General features: G+C 34.4%; 1 protein-coding gene across 6 annotated transcripts; it reads left to right on the top strand.

The window, feature by feature from the left end:
• The first annotated feature begins 3,577 nt into the window (after nucleotides 1–3,577).
• On the top strand, nucleotides 3,578–18,954 carry zgc:77486. Of its 6 annotated transcripts, none has more exons than XM_087263017.1 (6): nucleotides 3,578–3,700; nucleotides 8,797–8,957; nucleotides 10,911–11,016; nucleotides 11,170–11,294; nucleotides 12,695–12,802; nucleotides 16,191–18,954. In XM_087263017.1, exons 1-6 carry the CDS (start codon nucleotides 3,597–3,599, stop codon nucleotides 16,337–16,339), a joined length of 753 nt encoding a protein of 250 aa, XP_087119143.1. In that variant the 5' UTR covers nucleotides 3,578–3,596; the 3' UTR covers nucleotides 16,340–18,954.
• Nucleotides 18,955–22,015: the final 3,061 nt, after the last annotated feature.

Below are 22,015 nucleotides of genomic sequence, written 5' to 3'. Positions count from 1 at the left end.
CCTCTCTGCTGATTGTATTTTCTAGTTTATGATGGGATTCACAAGTCAACTAAATAAAGTTAACCTGCTTCATCCAGTGTTTTGATCATTTGGAATTGGAATGTCTTTATTGTCCCCGAAGGGCAATTAGGTTTACAGCAATAGCCGGCTGTTAACAGCAACAGGTCACACTTGAACAACATAGAAGTGACAGTAAAGAATATAATTAATCATAATCAAAATTTTTAAAACAGTGGAAATCAACATCCTTCTTAGTCTGGAGGGAATTTGGTTGGAAAAACATCATTAGTTTTTTCGTCACCCCTGAGCAGAAGAGATACTTAAACAAAAAGGCAGTCTGCTGGAGACTATGTGGCTCAAATGAAGCAAATCATTCACATATTTTCTGGAAATTTTTAAAAATCCAGGCATTTTGGCAGGAAATTCTAAAATGTTTAGAGAATATATTCCATATCCCCATCGATTTTTCTTTCTCAACTCTCTATCTCTAGGCCTAAAAAATCCTATGTTAGAAGAAAAATCTGACAAAAACTGCTGAAAATTTTGCTGATAGCCTGTAAAAAAGCCATAACCAAAAAATGGTTACACCTCGAGAAACCTAAAATTGTTGACTGGTTTGACATAATTTATGAAATCTTTAAGATAGAGAGGCTAACAATAAACCGTCGTTTACAGACTGAGGAGTTTAATGAGAAATGGAGAAAATGGGTAGAATATATTCTTCCATTAGACCAGATTAATTAAAGAATGATTGACCAGTCAGAAAAATTTGAATTTTATTTTGTTTATTTTGTGTATTATTTTTTGTAGTGAGAGAAAACATAACAGTAAGATAGCGAGAAGAACAATACCTATTTAAAAAAAAACCCAAATAAATTAATATTTTACATTTAAGATCCTAAATGTACCATCCTCATAGTTCCATATGTACATAGATTATAAAAATAAAGAAAGAAAAGGGTAGACGGTGCCACAATATGGTTGTAAAAAAGTACACAATTGAAATGTAACTGAAAAGCAACAAATCTGTTTCTTTTTGATGATATACACAACAATTATGAGTGTATTGATTTTTCTTGTTTCTTATAATGTGCTTAAATCATTAATGTAACTTCCGTATTTATTAATGGAATTTTTTGGTATTTTATAATTTCATTTATTTCTACAATTTTGGGAATGCGATGTTTGATTGTTTTGTAAATACATTGTGGAAATGCCTATCTGTCTGTGGATTTGAAAACTGCAATAAAAACTAAATGGAAAAAACAACTAAAAAAGAAAAATGAATCACTATCAAGTAAAAATAAACACACAACCTAAAGCTTGGAACAAATAAACAACTGGAACAAATGAATGCAAATATCTGTTGGACCTTGCTCGTCTGAAATAAGTATTACTTCTACCTGATGGTAGGAGGCAAATCTTTGAATAAAGTGTACGGTTCTCATCTGCTAAAATTGATATTACCCTCTTTATGACTCTCACCTCATACACCTGTCCAATGCTGTTAAGATTTGTGCCCAAAATCTTTTGAGATAGATGAACAATTTTTGAAAGTCTGTTTTTACTTGTCACCCTTAAATGACCGTTCCAGGATTTTACTGCAAAAGTTAAGAGACTCAATAAAAGAAGAATAAAATGTCCTTAGAAGAGACCTCTCCATATTAAATCCTTTCAACCTCCTTAAGTAAAACAATTGTTGATTCACCTTTTTACAGATAAAGTTTGTGCTGGCCTCAAAGTTTAGTTGATCATCCAGGATAGTGCCTAGGCAGGGGCGTATCAATCGTGGGGATGAGGTGGGATATGTTCCCCTTACTTTTAGAAACAAACCATTTGGAAAAAGGTGATTAATAATAATAAGAACGTAAACTTTTTGATCCTATTTAGCTGCCCCCCCCCCTTTTTTTTTTAAATGTCCCCTGTGTATTTATGAGCATTCACTATCTCAACAACTGTACCATTTATAGTAGAAGTAGCGTATAGCATTAATAATAAAGTTACACCGAAAATCAATAAGCATCTCTTTAGTTTTAGGTTATTATATTTTAATAAATATTAATTAATTATATAAATATTAAGTTGTAAATATGATACCTCAGGGTTCTGTCCTAGGCCCTCTTCTTTTTAATTTAAATACGCTCCCTCTCAGCAAGATTATTGGTAGTTTTAAAGTTATATCTTATCATTGCTATGCAGATGATGTACAATTATATTTTCTTTTAGCCCTGACAGACTAGACAAACTGTTTCTCTTGCAGGATTGTTTAGTCTCCATTAACTATTGGATGGCAGACAATTTTCTGCAATGTTGATTTTTACTCCAGATAGCATCACCCCAATGCTCAAGCAAGTTTTTGGGGTTTGTCATCTTCAAATTGCAGTGACATTAGAAATCTGGTTGTCATCTTTGATAGAGCTCTGTGTTTAAATAGCCATGTTAAGTCTGTTGTTTGTAGATGCTTTTTACTTCCGAGGAACATCGCAAAAATCTGAGATATTGTTATAAAGGAAAAGTGGAGATGCTTGCATGCCTTAATCTCTTCACGGTTTGGATTATTGTAATGTTGTTCACTTGTCTGAACAAATCTTCCATGGATTGATTGAACGTTGAGCAGAATGCAGCGGCGAGGCTTTTAACCAATACCAGTAGCAGGTCGCACATTACTCCTGTGCTTAAAGCACTTCAGTGGCTTCCTATTGGTTTTAGAGTAAATTTTAGGATTCTGGTCATTACATATAGAGCTCTGCATGGTCAAGCACCCCTATATATTCAAGATCTTTTACGTAGTCACTCATGTAGCCGATCTCTGAGGTCTTCTGGCAAAGACCTTTTAGCAATTCCCAGAACTCAAGACTAAAGGTGACCGTGCCTTCTGTGTGGTGGCCCCAATGCTCTGGAACTCTCTCCCTTTAGCACTGAGAAATCTGGGATCAGCTGAACTTTTTAAAAAGCGTTTAAAGACACATTTTTGGTCAAGCTTTAAATTAAAAGTATTAGTGTTACTTGGATTTTTAACTTGTTTTAATATGTTTGAACATGTTTTCTTTAATTGATTAGTGTTCTTTTATCTGTTTTCTCTTATTGTAAAGCACTTTGTGACTCAATGTTTGGGAACAGTGCTATATAAATAAACCTTTACTTACTTGATAATTCAGGCAAATTAGAATGTATTTAATTTGAATACCAAACAAGATTTCTTTTAATAATGTGAAAAATAAACAGAAATGTTTAAATGCTGTATCTAAAATCAGCATATTAACGCAATTATATCAAGAAAGGAGTTGAAGTAGGCTAGCAGCCTTTGCACAGAAAGTGAAAATGATACATACAAAATCATAATTACACGTGACGATTTTGCCTTTCTATCTGCAACTTTTACACCCAAACAACTCTGAAAACAAGAAAGCTGTGTCATTTAAGCTAATGTTGTTTAATACACACATTTTGAAGCTAATCAACAGCATGTTATAGACATCCTTGGCAGCATTGTTTGGCGTAGACTCGAGTGGATTGATGGGAAGTGTGATGATGATGATGTGGTTTCGATGAAAATGAATTGTTGCGCTACGGTGACGTCACGCCCGTTGTTTCGGATGACGTTGAGAGAAGCAGGCCGCACGCGCATAGCAGGAACCTACTCTGTCAGATTTCTGTGGATCAAGGTCGTCGATTTCTCTTCAATCACACGGAAATACGGGTAAATATTCGAGATTGTTGGGGTTTTAATGTACCGCAAGTGTTCGTGGGACGCTCTCGAGGTCCCAGCTGTCCGTTTTGCGTGCGTGCCATCACGTCTGCTAGTCGTTAGCACAGCTAGCGCGTTAGCCTGGCTAAATGAATATCACAAACAAGAACGACTTTCATCTAGTCAGCGGTTTTAACACGGTCATCCACACACAATATTAGCTACTTTTGAAGGGAAATATTCGCCTCGGGTGTCGCTTTGGCGTTGACATCATTGTTTGTCGCGATAGTCGGGTAAAAGACAAATGTTTTCTAATTGCGGAGCCGCTCTCAGCTGATTTTCCACGGACTTGCTCCAGAATAACCAGAATAATTTGTATGGTATTCTGTCGTTTGCATTGTTGCGGTCAACTTCTATATTTTCACATTTAACACTTACTTGCTTCTTTATTCGAATTGAAGCGCAACTGTTGCCAGACTGTTAATCGTTATTTGATCAGCAGGCTGTTTAGGTTACTGTAACCTGGACCATTCGTTTGTTTGTTTGAGAAACAAAAAGCGAACAAAGAAACTTTTGTTTTATGCAGCATGTTGACAGCCTCTAGCAGGGTCGACAACAAATAAGTCGAGTTTAAAGTAGTTTTTTTACTATAACTGGAGTCCAACAATCGACTGTTTTCATTGTTAAACATTGTTCATGTTTTTCTCCTATCTGGTGCATCTTTTGTTTGATACATTTGAAATGGGTACATACTAACTAGAGCAGGGAGGATATGAAAGTTGATACATTTAGTGTAATTTGTTTCATCATATTGCCTTTATGCAGTTTAACACTAAATGTGTGTGTACGGAATTGGTTTGTTACAGTGTATTGTACAGTTTGCTTGTTGCAGTTTGCATTTACTTACTTAAGTGATAACAGTAAATTAGAAACCATTGCAAATAACTAAGTTTAATTGTAGACCGACATGCTTGTGGTTTATTCATTCATCATTACTTATTTGTCCCAGTAACAAGGACACTAAAATAAAATGTGAATTTTTAACAATAAAAATAGAACAATAGATTGAAGATAATAATATTATTTGCTCACCCTTATCCCATTCAAAATTTTATGGTATTGTTTCTCCCTATGCAATACAAGAATACTATTTTTTTTCTCACAAATCCTCCAATCCATAATGACCATGAAAGCTCAAAACTATTATTTGGCTTCAGAAAAATTGCAATATTCCATGCAAGTTGTATAAGATTTCCGGGATGCACCAAATGAAAATTCTTGAACGAAACCAAAAATTTAAGATGTGTTTGTAATTTTTTTGAACAATGCCTAATGCAATACTTAAAAATTAATTTCTCGCAGTTTGCAAACACATACTTTAGTGATAACAATAATTTAGAAACAATTGCAAATGACTAAGTCTAATTGTACACTGAAATGCTTGTGGGTAATCAACATTTATCATTTCTTTTTTGTCCAATTATCCTGCAACAGGGAGGCCTTTGACCTCTTTGTCAAGGCCCAAAAAGACACCATAAAAGTCAAACATATCACTCTTGTGCATAAAGCTATTATTTAGCTTTAGCAAGTTGGTAATATTCCACACTAGTTTTTAGGGATGCAACAAAATAAAAATTCTTAAACGAAACCAAAAATTCAAGATATGTTTGCAATATTAAACAGTGTACATATGCAAGACTTTTAAATTTAAATTTAATTTAAATTTTTTAAAGTTTTTTTGATATTTACCTAAACACAGAAGTGAAATCTAAAGGTTTTTAAATACAAATATTAAGGTTTTAATTAGTTAACCAATCTATTAATACACCAAATTTAATTAAACTTTTATTTAGATTAATAAAATGGCCCAATTTCCCAGTAATGGGTTGCAGCTGGAAAGGGATCCTCTGCCTAAAACATATGTTGGATAAATTGGTGTTTCATTCCGCTGTGGCGATATTAATAAAGAGACCAAGCTGAAATGAAAGTGAATGAATGCATGAATGAATATAGGCACAAAAGTAAGACTGAATTTAAATTAAATTTAAATTACACTTAAGGAACACTTTGTTGTTAACATTTTTATTCAATGCTGTAATTATTTATTTTCAGATATTTACTAAACAACAAGGTAAGCATTGAACAATAACCGGTTTCAAGATTTACCGTGGTTAAAACAACTAAAATCGTACTGTTATGGTACATGCAAGTGTTTTTTTTTTTTTACAGATTTATTTACGAATTTTATGTAGTTTTTTTTAGGGTAACAGTATGTCCAGCAGCAAATAACCATCCACATCAAAAGTTACTAGTCAGCCCACAACTCAGCACACGTTTGAAAAAAAAAAAAAAAAATCGAGTAATCCAAGGTTATGTTACCATCAGAATCTTTTACCGGCCCATGCCTATAACAGGGCTCAAAATTAACTTTTTTACTTGGTAGCACCGGTGCTCCCAACTTTAAATATTTAGGAGCACCAAAAGAAATTTAGGAGCAGCAGAAAAAATTTAGGAGCACCCACCAAAAATGAATGAGCACCACTGCAAATGGTATTTTAAGGGATTTATTGTATTTTAAAACAACATCAATTAGGACTAATAAAAACCAGAAACAACTATCTAACTAATGCTGAGATGACATTGATATTTGTGTGCAATAATTCCAAAATGAATGTCTAATAATTATAGAATATTAATGACGATGAAAATGACAATAATAGTAACAATGAATTACATTTCTTATTATGATGCTGCCTTGAGTGTGCTTGAATGTAAGTTATCTGCTATAAAAAGTCTGTTACTTTATAAAAAATAATTGTATAGTTTGCATCAAACAAAAATGAAGCCTTGCAGTAAGAGATATATATTTTGTACTGCTGTTTTTATATGCTTGTCAATTTAATAAATGATATTACTGCTACAAAACAAACAAAAGATTTTAATAAATAATTCAATTTAATGCTGAAAGCTGCAAAACGGTCATCAGTAAATAAATAAAAATAATAATATACACCTCAAGAAAGAATAGACAAAAGAAAGTAAGTAAAGTCTCACTTCTATCACTCTTTAAAAGTTTTGGTTTCAGTTTGTGTCAATTTAACTGTTCAGTCTGAGCTGATTTTCATTTTTCTGTGTTTGTGGGAAGCAGGTGAGTCAGCCGACCCAATTTATGAGCATGCAGAGCAGGATTCTTGCGATGACCACCGGCGCAATACCGCTCTTTGTTATGAGACACAGTTTCAGTGTAAACTTAGTAAAGGCGAGCATCTTTGGCAATGATATACAGTATTAGATTTGACTTTTAGCGGACATTTGCGCTGAACACGCAGTGAATGCAACGCATCGAGATTCGGGCACTTTCTCCGAAAAGCGCATACTTGATTGATCTCAGCTGGCAGATAAATATTCACCACGTGTCATGATCGCTCTCATCTGCGCCTCGACTTTAGATGGGGTTTGCAAACATGCATGCTTTAAGTTTTCACTCTTCAGCCGTTTGCATTTCCTGTGGTCATAAAAGCTCCTTCCCTGTCATCTGACAGCGGAATACCTTGAGTGATTGACAGCTAATATGAACCAATATAGCGGCAGGGAAGAGCAATTCAGCACGTTTCTAGAAAAAATCAAAACAGGTCGCACTAATGCTCCCTAATATATTATGAGGTCTCATAGATTAATTTTTGGGCGCTTATGCGACCAAAATGGTTGCAATTTGGAGCCCTGCTATAACGAGGACATTAACATGATAGTTAAAATATGTTGCGGCTTGAACTTTGAGCTTCATCATTTAAATGATCATATCGCATTTTAGTGTAATGATTACGACAAGCATTTGATCTTTTTTTTCATTCATAGCAAACACAAAGTGTTGTGTATGAAAATAAATGTTTAACAGTGTCAGTATAACTACTCTAGCCTATATAATGTTGAATATAATGCAAGAGGGAATCTGATAATGACAAATGTTTGATGTTACCAGTAGAAAAAAAAATGGTATAATAATGTTGTTAATGACCGATTGTAAGCATACAGTATGTCTCAAACACAATAATTTAACATCAGAATTATCATCAGCGTTAATGACCAGGACAAATCTAAAGTTCCAAGTCTATATAAATTTAGCATTTTAACCAACAGTGGACCTACACAAAGCCTATTGCTGTTTTACCACATGTTTGAGAATAACAATAATAATAGCCCACTCATATTAACCTTTATTTTACATCTACAGAATCGTGAGAAAATTGTAATCTTTATTTTAGGTAAAAAAAATTGCGTTTATTATTTTATTCTATATTGAGTTGTCATACCCCATTATGAAGTGTAAATATTGCGTTAACCCTTTTGTAATTTAAAAAATGTATATTAAAAGAGTTTAAATGGGAAAGTGCTAATTAAATATCACACTTAGCCAACAAATTTGGTGCATTCCTAAGCTCTTTTAAAGTTTGATTGGCCAACTGTAGGGCAGGGCCGATAAATGATATTATATCGAATCACAACAAGGTTTATGGCAAAAACAATGATAAACTCTGGATTTTTTACTGTATAATGTTCCAAGAGCCAATCACACAGCAGAAATGTGCAACAATGGAAATCTAAAAGTGTGTTAATATTGGAGATTTACTGAACTCAGCCCTGAAAATCTATCGACCAAAAATGTAATGCTATTTAATGAACCCTCTAATTTTTGTGGTTTCAGTCATTGTTGGGATACTCTTTTAAATCTGGAAGCATTAACAATTTATTTCGAAATGTGTATCATTATTGGAAAATAATTATCGAGATTACATTTTTGCCGTGTTGCCCAGCCCTAGCCAACTGTATAAACTTGTAAGTCAAATATCTGTGTAAAGTTTATTTTAGTGTTTCATTTTATTCTAAAAAAAAAAGGGGGACTTGCATCATGGTGACACAATTTCAATAAATAAATAAATAAATAAATAAAAGTGACTAAAATACTGTTTCTTTTAATATAACAGGTTAGTGGTAAATGATGCTATTATTTACTACTTAGCGATTAAATAATGCTAATGAAATACTAATTGTTGTACTCCATCTACAGGATCGTCTTCTCCCGTCCCCCTTACCCCCCCTTTCTCAAACAGCATGGCTCAGGAGACAAATCAGACGCAGGTGCCAATGCTTTGCACTATGGGATGCGGTTTCTATGGTAACCCTCGCACCAATGGAATGTGCTCTGTCTGTTATAAGGAACATCTGCAGAGACAACAAGGTGGGGGACGAAACAGTCCCCCAGGTGAAAAAGGTAAATCTCCCAGTGTCCTACTTGTCGAATGCACCATTTGCATTAAGAACTAGAGATGCAGAAATCAGAAGTTCAGTTTTTGTGAAAAGTGTGAGATTGGCAACTGTCCCAATTTTTTTTTGTTTTAATTTGTGTAATCTCTGTTCTGGGCTTGCATACAAACCACACAGCAGTGATTTTATAGTACAAAGTGTGTTAATAGAACATTAACAGAGGCCACAGATGCAGCACAGATGTACCAACAGACATACTGGCCTGGGCATACAGAAAAAACACAATATATTCTGCATAAATGTCAATGTGTTACATTTGTTAAAGTTCTTTCATTTCATACTTCTATGATTTAGTTTTTTTAAAACAGTAGACAAATACATATGAATTTTGTGTTGTCCATTTTTCATTATAGCTCCAGGGTGTCCGCGGGGTCTTAAAGTCTTAAAATGTATAAATTCACTGACAGAATGTCTTGGAGGTCTTAAATAATTTTAAATGGTTTTTAATTTTCCTGTGTACATTTATTTATTTTTATATATATTTCTTCTTTTTTAAAAAACAAATCTATGTTGACAAAATGCTTGTTTTGACACATTTATTTAGAAAAAAAATCTTTAGCATTTAGCCCTGTTTAAGTCTGAAATTTCACTTATAATGGTCTTAAAACAGGTTTTTAAGTCCTAAATTTGGCCTGATGAAACCTGCAGAAACCCTGTACTCAAAATTAGGCAATTGTTTTTATTTTTTTGTTTTAAAAAGTCAGAATTTTTTTAATGTTGTAAAAGTTTAAAACACACATGTCAAATTTCATTTTTGCAAACCACTGTCAAGAAGTAGAGTAACCCTCTTTTTTCAATTTAGTAAACAAGAGCTTAATTTAAAGGGATGGTTTACCCAAAAATGTGAATAACGAAATTTAGTTTCGTTATTTTGTTATCTTCTGTTTTCGCAATTTGTGAATCATGTTTGACTTTGAAAAAAAACAACAACTCAAAAGTAGAAGCTCACTTTTCCTGATTTTAGTAATACTGGAAAGAAATCCAAAATACTGAATTGGGAATGGGAGGTTTTATTGAAGAATCTGTAATGCAGGGTTCATATCAGAAGTGGAATGAAATAATTCGGAGAGTAGATTACATACCAAGTCAATGCAAACTCACATCACGAATATTGAAGAATTTCCACCAGGCGGCACAAATGATGCAGAATGTGCGAAAAGTAATTGAAGTTGTGAGGAAAATGTTGTGTTGTGTATGTGTACATGTTCAATGAAATGTATTAAGCGTATGTGTTGTCCTCGAAGTCTTTGGTGGTTGACCTAAATATCATTGATTTGGGTGAAAAAACATCCCGTGAGTAAATTAGATTGAGAATGACACCGTGTTCTGCATTTGTTGTGAACCTAGCATAAGGGGTAGTGGTCTAGTGGGCTTAGTGGATAACTAACAGCCTAGTGGATAAGTGCGCCGACACTTACGGCAACCAGAGTTCGATTCTTTGTCGACCCTTCCTCTCTTTCTGCTCCCAATACTTTCCTGTTCGTGTCCTCCACTGTCCTATCTCAATTAAAGATAAAAACCCCCTATAAAATAATTTTATTTATATATATATATATATATATATATATATATATATATATATATATATATATATATATATATATATATATATATATATATATATATATATATATATATATATATATATAAATAATATAAGTACATCTGCTGTGTTCATAGCAGCAACTAGCAAAGTAATTTATCATTTTTATTCAGTCTGTCTACTGTTTTTTTATGCATAATTAAAGCTAGTCACCATATTATGTTTTTACCTTATATTTAATTTTTTTTTGTTATTGAAAAAAATGTGCTTGTAAAAAAATATCAAGATCTGTGCATCGGTTTTATGACACAAATGTGCTTTGAAGTTAAGAGGAATTAATTCCCTGTGTCTTTCCAGCAGCCACATCTCCTGTAGGTTCACCAGGTGCTTCTCCAGTAACAGTGGAATCCACCCCTCTACCCACTACAGAAGCTGGTACCCCGACTGAAGAACGCACGTCTAGGTGAGAATGAATAAACCAAGCCATTCTTGGTCAAATTGGTACAGACTATAAGCGAAAACAGTCTGTAGGCCAGTCATAATCTCTTAATGATCACCAGATGTGTGTAATTTTATAGTAAGGTATTCTAACAAGTAGGTCCTTGTGTTCATGAAGTAGTTCACCGAGCCCAGTAACTCAGCAGATGACTGCCATGAGCATCTCCCAGGACACGGCAACCACTGACTCAGACAGAGCAGAAGTGGAGGAGGAAGAGGAGGAGGGTTCGTCTAAAAGCACAGGTCTGTCTAATGCATGCATACTGAACACAATATTTCTTGCTCTTTATTGTTTTGAATGTAATCCATAATTATTGTTGGATATTATATACATTTATATAAAATGCTGTATTTTATTTTGTTGTGGTTGTTATTGTGTAGGGGTCTGTTTGGTGTCCGAATTAATTTAATATCACAAAAGTGGTTTTATATACATAGAAGGCATATTAAATTCAAGAAAAGTGTCTGCTTTAATGTTTCAGATATCTTAGAAATTAGTCAAAATATTTGGGAAATGTACTTATTCTCATCTGTATTTTTATATAGAAGTATCTGAAGATATAGGTACATTAATATATCTAAAAATATAAGTTATCACACTTAATGTATTATACAAAATTAAAATGTCTTACTGACAAATAGTGTAACCCAGGGATGCCTAACCCTAACGGTTTGGAAAAGTCAAGGTTTTTAAACCGCTAAAATTTTCTGTTATGCCATTCCTATGATATATGAAAAGTTTTGTAAAGAGTTCTTTTGAAACTAATGAAAGAGAGCAGAAGTCAATGATTTAATTGAATTTAGCCTGACATCTTTACTGTTCCAAAATATTACAAATGTTTAGTAAAATTAAATATATATTTTGTTAAAAGGGTTGTTGGACATTAGACAACTCGGACATTTAAAAAGAACTTATTTTAGAGCAGTTATCACAAAACTGTGAATCCATGATGTTTTTATTCAAGGTTATTATACTGTCAGAAACTTATACTGGCCCATGCCTAAAATCATACCAAAAATTGTATAGTAGTAATTTTTAGACAAAAATAAGCAGGACATATTATAATGTGATACCGTAGGGGCTATTTTATGCTTAAACTTAGACTTTGAACCTCACTTTATATTACAAATCTTGCACGTTAAAGCATTGCATGATATGAAACTATTTTCATTCTGAAATAGCTTGAAAAAGTTGACAATTGCAAAAAATACATGTAAAATCTTTGTTTATTATAAGGGAATAATGAGGTTATTATTAACTATTATATTTTACTACATTGTTTGAAGCATTTAATTTTGCATGATGTGTTCCTGGTGTACTCAAGAAAGCAAAAAAAGTATTGGCAGATTGTTAAAATATAAAAAAAAATTATATTGATGTTTTTTCCATCCTCTAGTGCTGTTGTTTTGTTTACTTTTTTGTTAATATATGCATCATTATGAAACATTAAACTAAACTAATGAGGATAATAAATAAAAGCAAGCCTTGTGCTAAAGTCCTTCTATCAGTTGTCTTTATAAGGAGTTATAAATACTGATGATTTGTTACATTATTGATTTGAGTGCCAGAGCAACATGTAGCGGGGATGTTTCTTGTGTTTTAGAAATGATCCATTAGAGACTGACTGTGTTTTTTATCACAGGGCCAGTAGGGGAAGCTGCACAAGCTTCCTCAGACGGAGATCAGACTCCTGACAAGAACAAAAAGAAGAATCGATGCTTCACTTGTAGGAAAAAAGTTGGCCTCACGGGTAAGAGCCAAGGGAAGAGCTTTGTGTTCTTCAATAAGGGCTGGGCTTTTATCTTATCTATGAACAGACTTCAAGACGTAAAAAAATCTAGATTTACTGCAAAAGAAGTTAATTTTAATGTTTTGTTGAGAGAGTCAACAAATATTCTCTGCAGTCTTATTCCTATTCCTTATGTACATGCATATTTAACCATATTTTTAACCATTAAGACAATGTAAAAACGTATATTTTGTACATCATTGCACTGTATGAAGGGCTCTACAATTTTTTTTGAAAATAAATACTTTCATTTACAGGGATATATTCATTTATTCAAAACAAGGTATTATTAGCAATGCTGCTATTTCATCTTCATATTCATGAAAGGATTCTGAATAATAGATCACAGTTTCCACAAAAACATTAACTGTTTTAAATACTGATAATAATAAGAAATGTTTCTCAAGCACAGTTTAGTTTACTGAAGTATTTTTGTATTGAATTACAATATAGTGCATAGTAGTATGTTTTAAAAAAGATATATATTAGGGCTGTCAATGTTACCGCATATTCTATTAATCTGAAAAGGTAAAGACGTTATTATTTAACACAAATGATTGTTTGATAAGATTTGACGTTTGGCAATATTTCAGCTTTGAATTTTAGCCATTAAGCTAAATTCCTGCTGATTGGTCCCTGTGACAAGCAGCCGTACATCGAATCAAAGGTTTATTTTCGTGGTCATCCAGTTATTGAAGCGCAGCTGCCATACAAGCGTGAAGTCAACTCAAAAAACAACTAAAGCATTTGCGAAATCTTTCAAAACAGCCTTACTTAAAGTAACGGGTATGAATGTCGAGAAGCCAATAAGACTATAGTAGAGCTGTAGTAAAAGCACAGTTTAGCCTATCTATTTTAAGTGTCCTATATGTTGTGTAGACCAAGTCAATTCCAATTAAAGTAAAACCAAAACCAAAATACAATTAATTGCATTTTTTAAATATATATTGAAACAAATCTTATTTTAGTTCTAAATTGTATTTAGTATTTTATTAAAACAAAACATTCTCAGCTTAACGACTAAGCTGCCAGTGTAATAGATTTAATGAATATGCATTATTTTACTGTACGTTGGGATATGTGCGTTTTTTATTTGTAGAGTATGCTTATTACTATATAATTTATTTACTTATTGGTAACAAAAATATATATATGTATATATAAAAATATTTAGTAGGCTAATCAGATATGTTATTTAATTTCTGTTCAATTGTTGTTCAGGATTTAACAATAAAGGCTAAATGATTGCAACATGTCTCGCTGTCATTTAAAACATGTGATACGTAACTCAACACCACTGCTTTGTGCAAGCTTTATACATATTATACCACGGTAATGAACCATCTAGATATAGCACAAGAGAAATGTACTTGCTCTGACAGCCCTAACCGTACTATCATTGGGAACTATTGTTACAAGAATATTTGAACATAAAAAAGCTAGAAAAACAAAATAAAAAAGTGAGTCCGTTTGCAGAAGGAACTTTCATTGCACATGCTGAAGACCACTGGGTAGGGTTGCACCAGCTGATCGCTAGTTCTTTAAACTGGAACATAAAGTCCACACTAGGGGCTTAGTAACTATTAGATAGTTTGTAACTACGGTTGCACCACATGGTCTTAAGGCAAATTGTAGTTTGTAGGTCGCATTGAATGACGTAATATCCAATAAAAAGCATTTAAATTGTTAAACTGCTTTAAAATTCTGGGACTAATGCGTCTATTTATAACTGTCCTATGAAAATAAAATTATAAATCACATTTTTATTGCACATTAAATTACAGTCAGTCACTAATAACAGACGATGCACATACCAGCATCAAGAATGCACGCGAAATACACTTGAAGTTATCAAAACATTTTAATGTCCTACACATGACAGAAAAAAGAGCAGGGAGATGAACTTCGTCATGAAAAAAATCCCGTTTTAATTGATTTATACAATTAACACAAAACACTCTTTAAAAGAAAATTAAACTCTTCGAGATTTGGGAGGAAAATAAGGCTTGTGAGTAGAAGATCATTCTTCATTACAATTAAGAGCTGCTCAACATAAACTAATCCTGGCATCATCTCTTTTCTATCGTTATACATGGGGGAGGCTGCTGTAAATATTTGGTTGGAAAGTATTGTTACGTTTAAACTAAGTTCAGTGATGCATCACTGATAAAATATCTATTAGTGCGCAAAATATTAGTGGGTAAGTTGTAACTTTAAGTCACTACGTACACTTAAGGGCATCACACACCGGATGCGCCTCTTTGGCGCAGCAGAAATATAAAATCCTGAGTCGTGTGTGGGCGCTGCCGACAGCCGCCGACTTGCGGCGCCGGTGTGTGTACCGTGATAGAAACCTATGTTTAGAATTCTAAAATGCATGGCGCGATGCTGCGCGTTGCAGATCGGCGCTTCTGGTGTGCGACCAGCTTAAGGCTACGTTTTAACTTGCGCACTGCTGGTGCAACCAGCCCCTGGAGATCAGTAAGTGATCAAAAATACCTCGGTGTAATTGATGAAACTGACATAAGCACTTTCAAAACAAGTTAAAAAGTAATACATTTATAACAACAATTAAGATAATAAAACTAAGGGATCTGTTTCCTTAAACTAGTCATGGATTTCTTTATTTTTAAGCTGCATAATTACTTCTATATTTTACATTTGCATTATTCTTGGTTAATCAGAGACCATGATTGCAAATTTATTTTATTGATCGACAGCCCTAATATATAAAAAATAGAATTTATACACTGTAAAACCCAAAAATTTAAGGTAACTCAAACTATTTAAGTTCAAAAACTAATCCTAATGAGTACTGTGAACTTAATCCATTTGAGTAAATGAAGCAATTTGAGCACAGTAAAACCCGATAAATGAAGAAAACTCAGTTAAAAAACTAATCTATATAAGTACTGTGAAATTACTCCATTAAAGTTGAAGTAAAGAGGTATTTAATTAACTTATTACCTTCAACACTGAGTCTGACTCTTTTCAAATGAGTAGAATTAACTTTCAGTACATTTTGAGTTAACTGCACTCATTTCATTTGATGAAGTTGACAGTTGGGTTTTACAGCGTAACATTTCACATTATTTCTCTTTTCGATCAAAAAATGCTCTGGGTTGTACATATTTTGAAAATAGTAAAAATCTTACCAAGCTTAAACTTTTTTGATTTATTTTTTTAACGCATGTAATTTTTTCCCCAAGATGATCATTTATTTTTGGTCTTTAATGTTTTCAATAAATATTGCACATGGTCTTTTGGTATCCACCAGTTTCAAATCAAAGATTAAGCTCGCATAACTGACCATTTGAAAAGACTGAATGCACTTTTTGTGTGTAACCAGGCTTTGACTGCCGCTGCGGTAACCTGTTTTGCGCTATCCACCGTTATTCTGACAAACATGACTGTCCCTACGACTACCGAGGAGCTGCCGCCGCCCGCATCCGCAAGGAAAACCCCATCGTGGTCGCCGAGAAGATTCAGAAGTTATGAGGACTGATGGCTTAACGAGCAAAACAAATTGTTTGACCTGCAAGTTTTGGAACCATGGCGCTGAATAACACCATTCTAAAAATGGATTCATTTCTTCATTGTAGGATAAGGTGGGTGGGGTCGTTGGGTACAGCCCCTTCGTGACCACTCCCTAAAACTATCATCTCCCTGTCTCTCCCAGAAGGACGATGTTCAGGTGTGAATGTGTGATATGCTGAGAGATATTGTGTGTGTGTGTTTTTTTTTTTTTTTGAGATTCAGGGAGAAGAGGGATTGGTTGTCAGATGGGCATCCCTGTGCACCGGGGGGAGGGTGGGCTCTTTAGTTTATACCCTGGCATTGATTTTTTTGTTAGGATATTAACATTATTTTTTTATAGGAGCCCTGCGATGAGGGTTCAGGAGTCCAGTTGAAGCGGGTGGGAGGGGAACGTCGAGGGGAATTTTCTGATATTGCAAAAAAAAAAAACCTTGCTGAAGAATATAGATTTTAATGACTACTCCCTCATTTACCCATGTAAAATTATTTCTCTGTGTTATTCTTTTTTCTTTATTCTGATGAATTATCCCGACATGTCAAATCCCAGCCTGTGCATTTAAAAGAAAATTCTCTTTTATATATTGACTTATCATGCTAATGTTGGGTGCATGAATAGTTATCAGATAAGGTTTTTTGGAAGGGGGGAGGGTGGGGTGTAGCAAGAGCCTTGACATAAGCGAGTGACTGAGGTTTATTTCCTTTCCTTTTCTGTTTTAATGAGTGTATGGCATCAGAAGATCTATATTAATATATTGTACGTAGCTTGAATTGTGTGATTGCATTCTATTTATTTTGTATTATCATTTGGTTGGTTGGTACTGGAGGATTGGAAGCATGTGTCCCCCAAAAAAACCTTCAAAAAAAAGGAAACCCCTTAATCTTTCTGTCTTTACACATGCGTTTTAATGAATTATAACTCCTCATGGAATGGAGAGGATTGGAGTTTTAAAATCAAAGCACAAAAATGCTTTTCAGTTCGCACAAACACAACAAAACGTGCAGATCCTCAGTGCTAGGAGGCTCGTTGTTGATAATGCACGCCAGCGATAAACGATTTCGTTCTTTGCTCTCGACTGCGAGTGCGAGGTATTCGTTAACCACCAGCAGACCAATGAATGATGCTAATGGAACCGGCTAGTAATTTGTTTATTAGGCGATGCCTTTCCGTTCCAAGACATGTATATTTACAATTTCTTCCGCTATGCTTATGTTCTAGTGGAAGATGCACACAGACGCTTCCCCTGACAGATAAACGTCGCATGCTCGCACCGTTATTCGGCCAACTGCAAAGTTTGCTACAGCCACATTTGCGTTAAGCAAAAAGAATGTAAGACAAAACAGCGTCCCATTGCATGGGCGACTCTGGTATTCTAGCAAATGGAATTTTTGTTATCTGATGTACATAATACATGGCTGCCATTCTAATCAGAATGTTTAAATAAGAACGAGAGAGATTCAGAAGAAAAAAAACACACATGAAATGTCTGTTTTGTGCGTATGCGGTTGATTTACTACCCATATGTAAGAAGAAAGGTGTTCTCTGTCATCCTTCAAGGGAATCCTGTGTGTTTGTGCTGATTGTGCGTATTTTAATTACTATTATTATTAACTTGTTTTTAGTAAAAGGGCTGAAACAACCATTTTGTATTAATCCTCAATGTTGTCCTTCCCTCATAAGCATCTGTTGTTTCTTTATCCCCCATGATTCGTACTCAACCGCTTGATGTAGTAGGCTTGTTGAAAGCAATTTGGTGGATGTATCTGATTTGAAGTCCTGGTAATGACCTTGCTGCTTTATTAAGGAAATAACCTGAGCTTTAATTAGCACCGTCTGTGATTTGCAGCATTATCCTCGGTGGGGCTGCCTGCTCAAGAGGGCTTTTGTGAAAGGCAGGTGTAAGTGGCTCAGTGAACTGGCATGTGTACACGCCATGCTTGGCTGAGCCGGCATCCTGACAGCCTTTTAATGAGGCTTTGGATCACACTCTTTCTGTCTGAAGCGTTTGCTTGAGGATAATCCTGCCCTTCTGGCTTTCGAGGGTAGGCACACAGACTGGGGAATGATAGTGTCATAATATGGGAATGCTGGAGAAATCTGTGAATGTAGTCAGCCGCTTGACTATGAAGCTCCAGCGGGTTGAACGCCAGCTATATTGTTGCCTCGAGTGTCTTATCAGAACGTTGGCATCGGAACATGCCCGTGCGTTATCCCGTCTACGCTAGCAATGATTAACCTTCATCGTTGCTTGTTATTGAGGAAAATGGAGAAGTGACTTCTTCCTTGATAGTTACTGCAGATGAATTGCCTTGATTTTATTTATTATTTTTTGTGTCGTTGACATTCAGCTTTCTCCCAGTACTTCACCGGAACATTCGGATGGGTGATGTGAGTTTCAGCTCAGGCGCGTTCGGCAGTATATTAACCAGCATTCATGGATTAATTTCCCAGCGTGCCCAGTCCCCCAGAGACACCACCAGATACCTTTTTTTTGTTTTCTTTTTTTGAAATTTAGGATTGTATGATGTGTATGAGTAAGTATAAAACCAATAAAATCACAAAGTTTATTTTAAATTTACACAATGTTTTGTGTTTTCCTTTAAACGTGTGTATAATTACCCAGACCATCTAAATGGAGTGGCGGGATTACACTATGCTTGTTCATTTCATGGACTTTTATTCATATGTATGGAAAACCAGAAGACAACGCAAGCTCACGCCATGTTCCAAAGTTTGTTTGGTGAACTCTGTCCTGTGAACTCATGTGACCTCAAATTGTGTGACCTCAGCTGAATTAAAACACACACATTTAGTCAGCGCTAATAGCCTAGTGGTGCTGTGCACCGACATATAACACAGAAGTGCTCACAGCGACCTGAGTTCGATCCCAGCTTGAAGTGCTTTGCCAATCATTTCCCTCTCTCTTCTCCTAATGTATTCCCCTCTGAATCTCTACTGTTTTATATTATAATAAGGGTGAAAAACCCCTAAAAATAAATTCATTTAATTATAATTTAATAATTTAAAAAAACACTTTTTCAGTGTTGTAGAAAAGATAAGTAACATATTTTTACAATTTAGATTATGCTTTCAATTATATTGTTTTACATTTTATATTGTTTTACATTTTAAATGTAATTTAATTCTTGAAACATTGTGCAAAGCATAATACAAGTCCCAGGTTCCCCCACAATGTGTATTATCTCAAAACTGCTCATGTATCTATATTATACTATACTACAAATACCACTTCTGTGTGGAAGTAAAACTTTTTGTGTGTCTCTTTAAATGCAAATGAGCTGCCCTTCCTTCCTTCTTTTTTTTTTTTAACCAATGTCTTTACCAGTGATGCCTTTCTACTTTACAATTATGGTACACTTTTTTTCCCCCATAGACTTTCATTCATATCTAAGGAAAGCCAGAATGCAAGCTCATGCTATGTTCCAAAGTTTTGTTTTTTGAACACTGTCCTGCGAATTAGTTTCACTTGAAGAGCAGTAGAATACGCACATTTTTGCAGTGTTGTAGTGAAGATGTGTAGCTTATTTTTACAATTTAGATTATACTTTAAATAATGCTTGACACTTTGTGCAAAGCGTAATACAAGTCTCAGGTTCCCCCACAATGTGTATTTTTAGCCCCAAATACTTCATGTATCTTTATTATAATATACTACAAATACCATTTCTGATGTGTGTTTGTGTCTTATTAAATGCAAAAAAGCTGCTGTTCCCTCCACCCTTTCCTAATACAGGCAAAGCCTTTACCACTTGCCAGTTTACAATCCTGGTATATGCCTTGTTTTGTTTGTAAAGCTTTGTGTGAGGCTCAAATTTTAAAACAAATTTACATAAAGTTGGTCGTATCTGTTAATATAAACATTTGGGAAAGAAATTGTATGAGTATCAGACAGTGTATCTCGGTTCTTGATTGGCATTGATGGTTCCTGAAAGAACTAAAACATTCCAAAAAGCCCTTCAACTCCACCAATGGTTCTTTGTTGTAAAAGTGTTCTGAATATATATATATATATGTATATATGTGTATATGTGTGTGTGTATATATATATATATATATATATATATATATATATATATATATATATATATATATATATATATATATATATATATATATATATATGTATATGTATATATGTGTGTGTATATATATATATGTATATATGTGTATATGTGTGTGTATATATATATGTATATATGTGTGTGTGTGTGTGTGTATATATATATATATATATGTATATATGTGTGTATATATATATATATATATATATATATATATATATATGTGTGTGTGTATATATATATGTATATATGTGTATATGTGTGTGTATATATATATATATATATATATATTTTTTTTTTTTTAAGTGTTCTTCAAATAAAAAAAAAGGTTCCTTTAAGAACTGTACACTTAAATAGTTCTTTCTCTCTTTTCACTCACTACAAAGAAAATTATTGAAAAGGTGGGCCACACAGTGACCTCACAGCAAGAAGGTTGCTGGTTCGAATCCCAGCTGGGCCAGTTGGCATTTCTGTGTTTAGTTTGCATGTTCTCCCCATGTTTTTGTGGGTTTCCGCCGGGTGGACCGGTTTTTCCCACAGTCCAAAGACATGCACCATAATTGAATAAGCTAAAATTGGCCGTAGTGTATTTGTGTATAGGTATTTCCCAGTACTGGGATGCAACTAAAAGGGCATTCGCTGGAAAAGTAAAAAGCGTAGTAGGACTGCTTCAAAATCTATCTGATGAACTTTGCCTATACATGTGAACTGGAAATGTTCTAGAATTGATGCCATATGGGAACCGTTATTTTCAAGAGTGTAGTGCATCTGGTTCATTGAAAATAAATTATGAATATGACTGTTGTATCTTTGCGTAAACACTCAGGTTACTGTATATACTGTGTGGGAAACTAACAAACGTGACTTCAGGAAATGGTGTAGAGATAATGACTGATCATCACCCACTTATTTGTCTGTAGCTGAACTTCTCTTAACCCGCCTCTGACATTTCTGCTGGGACAATGTCCTTTCGTGCTGTGCCATTACATGAGTAAACTAGAACACTGAAGATGTCGTGTGTGTATGAATCACCCTGAATTAGTGACATTAATGAATTTTATCTGGTTTCACTTCCTCTGTGGCTGGTTATAGTTTGTCTGCTCTTGTGAAAAACGGGCCGCACAAGTGAGGAACATTTTAAATGAAACATGTTTACAGCTATTTGTAGATAATTTGTTAGCCTTACCTATGGACAAGGCTATGGAAGCTAAAAAAAATCCAGATTTTACATTTACATTCCCTTTTCATATTTTCATGTATGAGAGATACTTCTAGATTAAGCTGTGGTTCATATCTCACGAATGAGCCCATTGTATGTATACTTCGGTGAATTTATCCTTGAATGACCGTAATAATCAGCTGTCTGGCAGATTTTGCAAAGCTACGCCAGCAGATCTGACAGAAATTCCCCCGATGCTCCTCCCTCGATGTGCCGTCAGCGTAATTTCCGGATGCGTGAAGAGCGAAGACGTTTGAACAGCCACTCTGCATGTTTTCCGCACTGACGTCGCATCGAGTCACGCGGTACATTCCTCCAGTCGAGTGTTACCAGTCAGT

This window comes from Danio rerio, chromosome 8 (assembly GCF_052040795.2).
Source record: "Danio rerio strain M-AB ecotype USA chromosome 8, GRCz13ab, whole genome shotgun sequence".
In the NCBI taxonomy this organism is placed as follows: domain Eukaryota; kingdom Metazoa; phylum Chordata; class Actinopteri; order Cypriniformes; family Danionidae; genus Danio; species Danio rerio.
This window is presented reverse-complemented; position numbering and strand designations above follow the sequence as displayed.